We start from the raw sequence: 12,615 nt of genomic DNA, 5'->3' as shown, positions 1-12,615 counted from the left end.
ACCACAGAGAATAGAAATATATTTGTAAAACTGTAAAGAACGACTGAGACTGCTGAAAAGAGAGGAAAAGAAAGCAAGCACGTGTGACAAGTTGTTTTAATGAAAATGTAACTGCAAATGGCAAGTATCAAAATATCAATTTGGCAAAGCTTTTCACAAAATAGTTTGCCACGCAAGTTTCTAGCCAAAAACGACGTACATCAAAATGGTAAACAGTTATATCAAACAGTCTTTCAGTTACCAGAAAATACATTTTTTTTTTGCCATAATGAAAAGCACCGGTTTTCATTCAATGTACTGAACGTCCAACCAGAGACACGATCGTGCCTTGTGTATAGAATCAAAAAACAATAACAAAAATAAATTAAATATGGAATGTTTTATGTTGACTGAGTCACTGACCAATCTACTAATGCCTAGTAATTTCCTTCCACATCAGAGGCAAACAGTCGGACAATGCATTGAGAATACATGATCCACCTTATTAAAAAACAACTGGTTTGGTCACTTAGTTTTGTGCATAGCTTAAAGGCATCCGTTGCCAGTCTTAAATGTTGCCTGTTTGCATTCTAGAAAGGGCTTCAACTCTCTAAAATAACATTGTATGTCATGGCACAGCTCTACCAGAGGCAGACCTCCCAATTTCTCTTAATAAGTAGTCATGCTGTTTATACCTTCAACACACTTAACTCTGGTCATCCGTGACTAATATGGAAGAGTGGTTATTCAAGTGTTGAAAGAATGTTAAGGTCATAGAAATAGAATATAGATTCTATTTCTATGGTTAAGGCCACACGCATGCCCCCTTTCCCCCCTAACAAAACATCAGACTATAGTTAAATCCCCAACACCATACAGGTAAAGAAAGAAATTGATTTCATACCACATCCAATATACTTTTTTCACACAATTAGTCTCTGAGCTGACTGAGTCTTGGGTCATAAGACATGTTATAATTCACAGTGCAAGTAGCAACAAATGGACCAAAACAGTCGTTTCAGGGCATTTGGTGTGTTGATCTGCAATCAGACGTTTGTTCAGTATGTACAGGACAACTATTTCATGTGAGCTGTTATTCACATACAGTATGTACTTTTTTTTACAGAACCAATGTTTAATTTGTAAAATACAACACAAAGTAGATGCTTTTAAAGAGGCAGCAGTGAAGTGGGCTTTTCACATTATTTATTGTACGAGGAAGTATTACTAAGTCTGAAATAGAGAAACCCACAGAAGCTTGTCTCAATCACTCAACATGAACCTCACTTTAAAAACATTAAAACAATTGTTTGCAGATGGCACTTTAATCAGAAGGGTCTTTTTAAAATAATTCCCTTCAGGTCTCCTCTATTCAAAGGGTGGCATGTCAAATTAGTGATGTCAGAGCAGAACTACGGTAAAAATAAATAAAATATGAAATAAACGAAATACAGCAGAAGCAACATGAGGTATCTATGTATTGCTCTATGTTGTTAAAGTAAAGGGTCCAAATTCAATAAATTAAGTTAAATTATGTGAAAAACAAAAACAGTGGTTAACCTAGATGGGGAGCATGTGGCTGAGGTGCTGTGGTGCAGGGAGTGATGGGTAATGTAGTTTTTGTCCGGTGTGGAGATTTTCTTCGCTTCCTGACGCTTCACTCTCTTGGCGAGTCATGACCGTTTACTTCCCTGAGGTAATTCTTTGGAGTTTGAGTCCTTGGCAGCAGAAGTCCTCTGTTCCTCTGAGGCCCTACTAGTGCTAGCCTCCTGCTTGTCCCTACCCTCCTTCCAGCCTTGCTTGTTTAGGCTCAGGTGGCCCATCATGGTCTGGGACAGCCGTGTGTCGGAGAAGCGTGACCATTCCACAAACAGAGGCTCCACCACGTACGTCATAAAGCCTGCAGGGGAAGGAGACATCTCTCATTCAGAGCAAGTTCTGACTAATAAATAACACAATGCTGCTAAAGTCAGGAGGAGAAAAACCCAACCACAAGCAAATGTACAAATATTAAGTAGGACACATTTTAAATCATTACAAGTACAGTAAGTAGCCTTGTCCGAACCAGAATGGCCCAGAGGACAAGAGGATCTATTGTTTCTGTAGCGTGAGGCAGCTGGACGTACACCCCCTGGACAGGACACCAAATCATAATAAAATCTAAATTAATCATATGCTTATAGCGGACTTAGATTAAGTGGGGTAACTTTACCAATCTGTATATTGGCAACTGAGTTGGATTGCCTGTCACAGAGTGGGGTTACTTCAAGATGATGTTTCCTCTCAATGTCACCTGATGAAAAGAAGGATTGGTTAATACTCATTATATAAACCATACTGTCACACTTGGGTGCACGCTTAATAAACACCTGGATTAATATTAAAGGGGATTAGCCCAGTACAGGGTTTCATGATATAGTACCTTGGTGGAAGAACTCCTCTGTCACTTTCTCGCTCCACAGTTTGCTGAGTTTCCACGGTCGGCAGGGGTTGCAGATGTCCGCACACTTCAGAGCTATCTTTACAGGGTCAATGGGGAAAACAGAGCGGAGACTCAGGAAAAGGACAACATATCGCTCAGTCTGTCTCGCTCTCTCCCTTTCCTCCATCAGCCTCAACCACATGGACGATTCACTTTTAGCAACACTTCATTGCCTCTGAGATGATATCTTAATGCCACAACAGTGGAAAAGGGTGATGGATAATACAGTCAGTCATTAATGCTCTTTTTGTTATTTGGTACACATTGCTCACCTGAAGGATAAAGTGACGATGTCCTCCATTAGTGAGGCAGAGATCTCTCTTGTCCAAGTGTGCCCTGAACTCTGACAGATAGTTATTCTGCCTGCTGATGTCCGTGGCCAGAATCAGGGATCCAAGCCGCTCCTCCATGTTCAATCTAAATGACAACAGCATCCAATCAATATTCATTAGCACATACTAATGAAACAGAGTCATTTTCATAAACATAAAGGTAATGCCTTTTTTTTACTGCAATGTTCCAATGGCAATGGGTGATTACACCGAAGTCTGAAGATACATTTAAATTAGCTAAATCTGGGGACTCCATAGTTAGTATTTCATCAACTAAATGTCTTAGTGGATGTAGATGTAGTTAAAAATACACTAGATCTGACAGCCAACAAGGGTTATGCCTAATGAATGGATGAAATTATACTTTGGAAAGAACCCTAGCTCTTCACTAATATAGCTCACTAGATAAAATACATTTAATAAAGTTAAAGAAAACATGATTAAAAACTTCAAGGGCTTAAACCTATTCATATTTTTCTACCAAGTTGTGGCAAATGAACTGCTGCAAGAAGTACCGAACACAACAATAAGTCTATGCTAGCAGTAATCACATGGATCTGATAAAACAAAAATCAACCACATTACATAAAGATCCTAATCCAATCAAAATGTTTTCATGGCATGCAACAAAACCCCAGATTAGAGGAAACACAATTCAGAGTCACAGAGGATGTCCTGTCATTCTCTGTCTCCAGTAACAAAACATCTCTCCTACAGGTGCAATATATAGAGTGCTTTCGGAAAGTATTCAGACCCATTGACTTTTTACACATTTTGTTACGTTACAGCCTTATTCTAAAATGTATTAAATGTAATACAAATCTACACACAATACCCCATAATGACAAAGCGAAAAACAGGTTTTTAGAAATTTTTGCAAATGTATTAAAAATAAAAACAGAAACATCTTTTACATAAGTATTCAGACCCTTTGCTATGGCACTCAAAATTGAGCTCAGATGCATCCTGTTTCCATTGATCATCCTTGAGATGTTTTCTACAACTTGGAGTCCACCTGTGGTAAATTCAATTGATTAGAAATACTTTGGAAAGGCACACAGCTGTCTAGATAAGGTCCCACAGTTGACAGTGCATGTCAGAGCAAAAACCAAGCCATGAGGTCGAAAGAACTGTCCGTAGACCTCAGAGACAGGACTGTGGGTCCCCAAGAATGAAGTGGCCTCCATCATTCTTAAATGGAAGAAGTTCAGAAACACCAAGACTCTTCCTAGAGCTGGCCGCCCGGCCAAACTGAGCAATCGGGGGAGAAGGGCCTTGGTCAGGGAGGTGACCAAGAACCCGATGGTCACTCTGACAGAGCTCTGGAGTTCCTCTGTGGAGATGGGAGAACCTTCCAGAAGGACAACCATCTCTGCAGCACTCCACCAATCAGGCCTTTATGGTAGAGTGACCAGATGGAAGCCACTCCTCAGTAAAAAGCACATGACAGCCCGCTTGGAGTTTGCCAAAAGGCACCTAAAGACTCTCAGACCATGAGAAACAATATTCTCTCCTTGGCTTGAATTACCAAGCGTCACATCTGGAGGAAACCTGGCACCATCCCTACGGTGAAGCCTGGTGGTGTCAGCATCATTCTGTGGGGATGTTTTTCAGCAGCAGGGACTGGGAAGACTAGTCAGGATCGAGGGAAAGATGAACAGAGCAAAGTACAGAGAGATCATTGATGAAAACCTGCTCCAGAGCGCTCAGGACCTGAGATCAGAGCAAAGGTTCACCTTCCAACAGGACAACAACCCTAAGCACACAGCCAAGACATTGCAGGAGTGGCTTTGGGACAAGTCTCGGAATGTCCTTGAGTGGCCCAGCCAGAGCCCGGACTTGAACACGACCGGACATCTCTGGAGAGACCTGAAAATTGCTCTGCAGCAACGTTCCCCATTTAACCTGACAAACCTTGAGAGGATCTGCATGCAGAGAAGAATGGGACAAATTCCCAAATAAATAAAATGCCATTTTATTGGTCACGTACACATACAGTACCAGTCAAAAGTTTGGACACACCTACTCATTCAATGATTTTTCTTTATTTTTACTATTTTCTACATTGTAGAATAATAGTGAAGACATCAAAACTATGAAAAAACAAAGTATTCAACAAATCAAAATATATTTTATATTTTACTCTTCAAAGTAGCCTCCCTTTGCCTGGATGACAGGTTCAATGTCCATTGCTCGTGTTTCTTGGCCAAAGCAAGTCTCTTCTTTTTATTGGTGTCCTTTAGTAGTGGTTTCTTTGCAGAAATTCTACCATGAAGGCCTGATTCAAGCGGGCTCCTCTGAACAGTTGATGTTGAAATGTGTCTGTTAGTTGAATTAATGAGATAGGCCAAGCAGCAGGCTGTTAGCCAGCCTGTCAGCTTAGTGGAATCTGCCACTAGCACAGTCAGTGTAGTCAGCTCAGCTATCCCCATTGAGACTGTGGCTGTGCCTCTATTTAGGTTGGGCAAAACTAAACATGGCGGTGTTCGCCTTAGCAATCTCACTGGAATAAAGACCCCCTCCATTCCTGTCATGATTGAAAGAGATTGTGATATCTCACATCTCAAAATAGGGCTACTTAATGTTAGATCCTTCACTTCCAAGGCAGTTATAGTCAAAGAACTAATCACTGATCGTAATCTGATGTGATTGGCCTGACTGAAACATGGCTTAAGCCTGATGAGTTTACTGTGTTAAATGAGGCCTCTCCTCCTGGTTACACTGGTGACCATATCCCCGGCGCATCCCGCAAAGGCGGAGGTGTTGCTAACATTTACGATAGCAAATTTCAATTTACAAAAAACTATTTACAAAAAACAACTGCGTTTTCATCTTTTGAGCTTCTAGTCATTAAATCTATGCAGCCTACTCAATCACTTTTTATAGGTACTGTTTACAGGCCTCCTAGGTCGTATACAGCGTTCCTCACTGAGTTCCCTGAATTCCTATCAGATCTTGTAGTCATGGCAGATAATATTCACATTTTTGTTGACTTTAATATTCACATGGAAAAGTCCACAGACCCACTCCAAAAGGCTTTTGGAGCCATCATCGACTCAGTGGTTTTGTCCAACATGTCTCCGACCTACTCACTGCCACACCTAGTTTTGTCCCGTGGAATACATATTGTAGATCTTAATGTTTTTCCTCATAATCCTGGACTATCGGACCACCATTTTGTTACGTTTGCAATCGCAACAAATAATCTGCTCAGACCCCAACCAAGGGTCATCAAAAGCCGTGCTATAAGTTCTCGGACAACCCAAAGAATACTAGATGCCCTTCCAGACTCCCTCCACCTACCCAAGGATGTTTAACCTTGCATAATACCCTAGATGCAGTCGCACCCCTAAAACATTTGTCATAAGAAACTAGCTCCGTGGTATACAGAAAATACCCGAGCCCTGAAGCAAGCATCCAGAAAATTGGAACAGAAATGGCGCTACACCAAACTGGAAGTCTTCCAACTAGCTTGGAAAGACAGTACCGTCCAGTATCGAAGAGCCCTCACTGCTGGTCGATCATCCAATTTTTCCAACTTAATTGAGGAAAATAAGAACAATCCAAAATGTATTTTTGATACTGTCACAAAGCTTACTAAAAAGCAGCATTCCCCAAGAGAGGATGGCTTTCACTTCAGCAGTGATAAATTCATTTACTTCTTTGAAGAAAAGATCATGATCATTAGAAGGCAAATTACGGACTCCTCTTTAAATCTACGTGTTTCTCCAAAGCTCCATTGTCCTGAGTCTGCACAACACTGCCAGGACCCAGAATCAAGGGAGACACTTAAGTTTTTTAATACTACATCTCTTGACACATTGATGAAAATACAGTTGAAGTCGGAAGTTTACATACACCTTAGCCAAATACATTTAAAAACTCAGTTTTTCACAATTCCTGATATTTAATCCTAGTAAGAAGTCCCTGTCTTAGGATCACCACTTCGTTTTAAGAATGTGAAATGTCAGAATAATAGTTTAGAGAATGATTTATTTCAGCTTTTATTTCTTTCATCACATTCCCAGTGGGTCAGAAGTTTACATATACTCAATTAGTATTTGTTAGCATTGCCTTTAAATTGTTTAACTTGGGTCAAACGTTTCGGGTAGCCTTCCACAAGCTTCCCACAATAAGTTGGGTGAATTTTGGCCCATTCCTCCTGACAGAGCTGGTGTAACTGAGTCAGGTTTGTAGGCCTCCTTGCTTGCACACGCTTTTTCAGTTCTGCCCACACATTTTCTATAGGATTGAGGTCAGGGCTTTGTGATGGCCACTCCAATACCTACCTTGACTTCGTTGTCCTTAAGCCATTTTGCCAACACTTTGGAAGTATGCTTGGGGTCATTGTCCATTTGGAAGACCCATTTGCGACCAAGCATTAACTTCCTGACTGATATCTTGAGATGTTGCTTCAATATATCCACATAATTTTGCATCCTCATGATGCCATCTATTTTTTGAAGTGCACCAGTCCCTCCTGCAGCAAAGCACCCACACAACATGATGCTGCCACCCCCGTGCTTCACGGTTGGGATGGTGTTCTTCGGCTTGCAAGCCTCCCCCTTTATCCTCATAACATAACGATGGTCATTATGGCCAAACAGCTCTATTTTGTTTTATCACACCAGAGGACATTTCTCCAAAAAGTACGATCTTTGTCCCCATGTGCAGTTCCAAACCATAGTCTGGCTTTTTTTAAGGCAGTTTTGGAGCAGTGGCTTCTTCCTTGCTGAGTGGCCTTTCAGGTTATGTCGATATAGGACTCGTTTTACTGTGGATATAGATACTTTTGTACCTGTTTCCTCCAGCATCTTCACAAGGTCCTTTGCTGTTGTTCTGGGATTGATTTGCACTTTTTCACCAAAGTACGTTCATCTCTAGGAGACAGAACGTGTCTCCTTCCTGAGCGTAATGACGGCTGCGTGGTCCCATGGTGTTTATACTTGCGTACTATTGTTTCTACAGATGAACGTGGTACCTTCAGGCATTTGGAAATTGCTCCCCAGGATGAAGCAGACTTGAGGAGGTCTCCAATTCTTTTCTGAGGTCTTGGCTGATTTCTTTTGATTTTCCCATGATGTCAAGCAAAGAGGCACTGAGTTTGAAGGTAGGCCTTGAAATACATCCACAGGGACACCTCCAATTGACTCAAATGATGTCAATTAGCCTATCAGAAGCTTTGAAAGCCATGACATTTTCTGGATTTTTCCAAGCTAATTAAAGACAGTCAACTTAGTGTATGTAAACTTCTGACCCACTGGAATTGTGATACAGTGAATTATAAATGAAATAATCTGTCTGTAAAGAATTGTTGGAAAAATTACTTGTGTCATGCACAAAGTAGATGTCCTAACCGACTTGTCAAAACTATAGTTTGTTAACAAGACATTTGTGGAGTGGTTGAAAAACGAGTTTTAATGACTCCAACCTAAGTGTATGTAAACTTCCGACTTCAACTGTATTTACGCCCAGTGTGTCGTCCTAATCTCTGTTGGAATCATCAGTCCTTCTGTTGGAGAGTTCGTCCGAGCGTCTCTCTCTCTGCTTCCCTGAAGTCTTCAGTACCATTCAGAAATGTTCTCATAGAATAGATGTTTCGATGGTTGTCAGTCTTCGCATCCCAGGTTGACATAATTTCTAGCTGCAGAATAGTAATTAGTATCTAAGACTTGCTCTTATTCTGTCGGGATTGATAGTCTCAGAGTTGAACCATTTCCACCCGTGTAGCCAATGCTCCATGTGGTATGGTTAGGAATTCAACAACCATTGTAACCTTAGCGGACACTGAGGTTTTTGTGGTCTCTACTCAAACCTTTGCCCCCTCAGCTGACCGAGGTACGCGTGGTCTGAACTCAACCTGTGCCCCCTCGGTGTCCATCGAGGTACGCGTGGTCTGAAGAGGATTTCCTCAGGAGGAATTTTTATTCAGTAGAAAAGGGCAGTTCCATGACGCCAGATCATGTCTGTGCTCACGGGGGCGGGCCAATGACTTAGTTCAACTTGAAAGGGAATACAATTCTCTTTCATTAAAAAGGTTTAACACCACCTTACATCATTTCACAAATAGTTTCATCTTCACTCATTCATTTTATACAAGAATTAGATGAAAACCCCAAAATTGAGAAATATAAAATAGTCAGAGATATAGTCATGTGTGTTTCCTGTCCTCTATGAGGTCACCAAATGAAACACACTCGTCATACGCGTCCCTTAAGTGTTGTCACGCCCTGACCATAGAGAGCCCTTGGTTCTCTATGGTGTAGTAGGTCAGGGTGTGACTAGGGGGTGTTCTAGTTCAACATTTCTATGTTGGTGTTTTGTATGGTTCCCAATTAGAGGCAGCTGGTAATTGTTGCCTCTAATTGGGGATCATATTTAGGTAGCCATTTCTCCCACTTGTGTTTGTGGGATATTGTTTGGTTTTGTGCTTGTTGCACCACGTAGTCACCTTTTGTCGCTTGTTAGTTGTTTTGTTGAAGAAGTTTCACGTTAAATAAATATGTGGACCTCAACACGCTGCGCCTTGGTCCGTCTCTTACAACACCTGTGACAAGTGTCCACGGACCATTCCCATCGTCTCACGAGTGGACATTTTGTATCAAATCCTCTTTTTTGGGGATTTAGGAGTTCACCATGTGAAATCCTTTGTTCTCTCTATGTGTCTCTTTCTGCATGGCCAGGAAGAGAGAGTCTCCTCCAGGAATTTACAACCTGAGATAACAGAACCTGGGTGTAGGAGCGAGAGAGGTGGAAGCCACTAGCTATACCCAAAAAGTGCCACGTCATGACAATTGATTGACTTGAACTGCAAATTCTGAGGCTGGTAACACTAATGAACTTACCCTCTGCAGCAGAGGTAACTCTGGGTCTTCCTTTCCTATGGCAGTCCTCATGAGAGCCAGTTTCATCATAGCGCTTGATGGTTTTGTGACTGCACTTGAAGAAACTTTCAAAGTTCTTGAAATGTTCCATATTGACTAAACTTCATGTCTTAAAGTAATGATGGACTGTTGTTTCTCTTTGCTTATTTGAGCTGTTCTTGCCATAATATGGACTTGGTCTTTTACCAAATAATGCTATCTTCTGTATACCACCCCTACCTTGTCACAACACAACTGATTTGCTGAAACGCATTAAGGAAAGAAATTCCACAAATTATATTTTAACAAGGCACACCTGTTAATTGAAATGCATTCCAGGTGACTACCTCAAGAAGCTGGTTGAGAGAATGCCAAGCGTGTGCAAAGCTGTCATCAAGTCAAAGGGTGGCTACTTTGAAGAATCTCAAATATAATATATATTTTGATTTGTTTAACACTTTTTTTGGTTACTACATGATTCCATATGTGTTATTTCATAGTTTTGATGTCTTCACTATTATTCTACAATGTAGAAAATAGTAAAAATAAAGAAAAACCCTTGAATGAGTAGGTGTGTCCAAACTTTTGTTTGGTACTGTATTTAGCACATGTTATTGCGAGTGTAGAGAAATTATTGGGTTCCTAGCTCCAACAGTGCAGTAGTATCTAACAATTCACAACAATACACACATCTAAAAGTAAATTAATGGAATTGAAGAAATATACTGCTCAAAAAAATAAAGGGAACACTTAAACAACACATCCTAGATCTGAATGAAATAAATAATCTTATTAAATACTTTTTTCTTTACATAGTTGAATGTGCTGACAACAAAATCACACAAAAATAATCAATGGAAATCCAATTTATCAACCCAGGGAGGTCTGGATTTGGAGTCACACTCAAAATTAAAGTGGAAAACCACACTACAGGCTGATCCAACTTTGATGTAATGTCCTTAAAACAAGTCAAAATGAGGCTCAGTAGTGTGTGTGGCCTCCACGTGCCTGTATGACCTCCCTACAATGCCTGGGCATGCTCCTGATGAGGTGGCGGATGGTCTCTTGAGGGATCTCCTCCCAGACCTGGACTAAAGCATCCGCCAACTCCTGGACAGTCTGTGGTGCAACGTGGCGTTGGTGGATGGAGCGAGACATGATGTCCCAGATGTGCTCAATTGGATTCAGGTCTGGGGAACGGGCGGGCCAGTCCACATGAAGTCTAGCATTGTCTTGCATTAGGAGGAACCCAGGGCCAACCGCACCAGCATATGGTCTCACAAGGTGTCTGAGGATCTCATCTCGGTACCTAATGGCAGTCAGGCTACCTCTGGCAAGCACATGGAGGGCTGTGCGGCCCTCCAAAGAAATTCCACCCCACACCATGACTGACCCACCGCCAAACCGGTCATGCTGGAGGATGTTGCGGGCAGAAGAACGTTCTCCACGGCGTCTCCAGACTCTATCACGTCTGTCACGTGCTCAGTGTGAACCTGCTTTCATCTGTGAAGAGCACAGGGCGCCAGTGGCGAATTTGCCAATCTTGGTGTTCTCTGGCAAATGCCAAACGTCCTACACGGTGTTGGGCTGTAAGCACAAGCCCCACCTGTGGACGTCGGGCCCTCATACCACCCTCATGGAGTCTGTTTCTGACCGTTTGAGCAGACACATGCACATTTGTGGCCTGCTGGAGGTCATTTTGCAGGGCTCTGGCAGTGCTTCTCCTGCTCCTCCTTGCACAAAGGCGGAGGTAGCGGTCCTGCTGCTGGGTTGTTGCCCACCTACGGCCTCCTCCACGTCTCCTGATGTACTGGCCTGTCTGCTGGTAGCGCTTCCATGCTCTGGACACTACGCTGACAGACACAGCAAACCTTCTTGCCACAGCTCGCATTGATGTGCCATCCTGGATGAGCTGCACTACCTGAGCCACTTGTGTGGGTTGTAGACTCCGTCTCATGCTACCACTAGAGTGAAAGCACCACCAGCATTCAAAAGTGACCAAAACATCAGCCAGGAAGCATAGGAACTGAGAAGTGGTCTGTGGTCCCCACCTGCTGAACCACTCCTTTATTGGGGGTGTCTTGCTAATTGCCTCTAATTTCCACCTGTTGTCTATTCCATTTGCACAACAGCATGTGAAATTTATTGTCAATCAGTGTTGCTTCCTAAGTGGACAGTTTGATTTCACAGAAGTGTGATTGACTTGGAGTTACATTGTGTTGTTTAAGTGTTCCCTTTATTTTTTTGAGCAGTGTATATAAATATTAGGATGAGCCGTTTCGGAGTGGCATTGCACTACAATACAGTAGAATATAATACAATATATACATATGAGATGATTAAAGCAGTATGTAAACATTATTAAAGTGACTAGTGTTCCATTATTGAAGTGGCCAGTGATTCCATGTCTATGTATATAGGGCAGCAGCCTCAAAGGTGCAGGGTTGATTAACCGGGTGGTAGCCGGCTTGTGATGGCTATTTAACAGTCTGATGGCCTTGAGATAGAAGCTGTTTTTCAGTCTCGTGGTCCAAGCTTTGACGCACCAGTACTGACCTCACCTTCTGGATGATAACGGGATGGACAGGCCGTGGCTCGAGCGGTTGATGTCCTTGATGATCTTTTTGGCCTTCCTGTGACATCGAGTGCTGTAGGTGTCCTGGAGAGCAGGCACTGTTCCCCCGGTGAGGCGTTGGGCTGACCGCACCACCCTCTGGAGAGCCCTGCATGTTGCTGGCGATGCAGTTGCCGTTCCAGGCGATGATACAGCCCGACAGGATGCTCTCAATTGTGCATCTGTAAAAGTTTGTGAGGGTTTTAGGTGACGAGACAAATTTCTTCAGCCTCCTGAGGTTGAAGAGGGGCTGTTGCACCTTCTTCAACAAACTGTCTGTATGGGTGGACCATTTCAGATTGTTAGCGATGTGTACGCTGAGGAACTTCTCCCCTTCGGTCCCGT

At 42.4% G+C, this 12,615-nt stretch overlaps 1 protein-coding gene across 14 annotated transcripts in view; it reads right to left on the bottom strand.

The window, feature by feature from the left end:
- Positions 1–82: 82 nt before the first annotated feature.
- The window catches only part of LOC115156927 (high affinity cAMP-specific 3',5'-cyclic phosphodiesterase 7A), a 56,646-nt gene continuing 44,113 nt past the window's right edge, over positions 83–12,615 (bottom strand). For all 14 annotated transcript variants that reach the window (XM_029704760.1, XM_029704761.1, XM_029704762.1 and 11 more), the window contains 4 exons: positions 2,734–2,878; positions 2,402–2,498; positions 2,192–2,272; positions 83–1,879 (listed from right to left, as the gene is read on the bottom strand). In XM_029704760.1, coding sequence (XP_029560620.1) covers positions 1,653–1,879; positions 2,192–2,272; positions 2,402–2,498; positions 2,734–2,878 — 550 coding nt within the window. In that variant the 3' untranslated portion in view covers positions 83–1,652. The remainder of the gene's footprint in view (positions 1,880–2,191; positions 2,273–2,401; positions 2,499–2,733; positions 2,879–12,615) is intronic.

Source organism: Salmo trutta, chromosome 21 (genome assembly GCF_901001165.1).
Source record: "Salmo trutta chromosome 21, fSalTru1.1, whole genome shotgun sequence".
Taxonomy (NCBI): domain Eukaryota; kingdom Metazoa; phylum Chordata; class Actinopteri; order Salmoniformes; family Salmonidae; genus Salmo; species Salmo trutta.
This window is presented reverse-complemented; position numbering and strand designations above follow the sequence as displayed.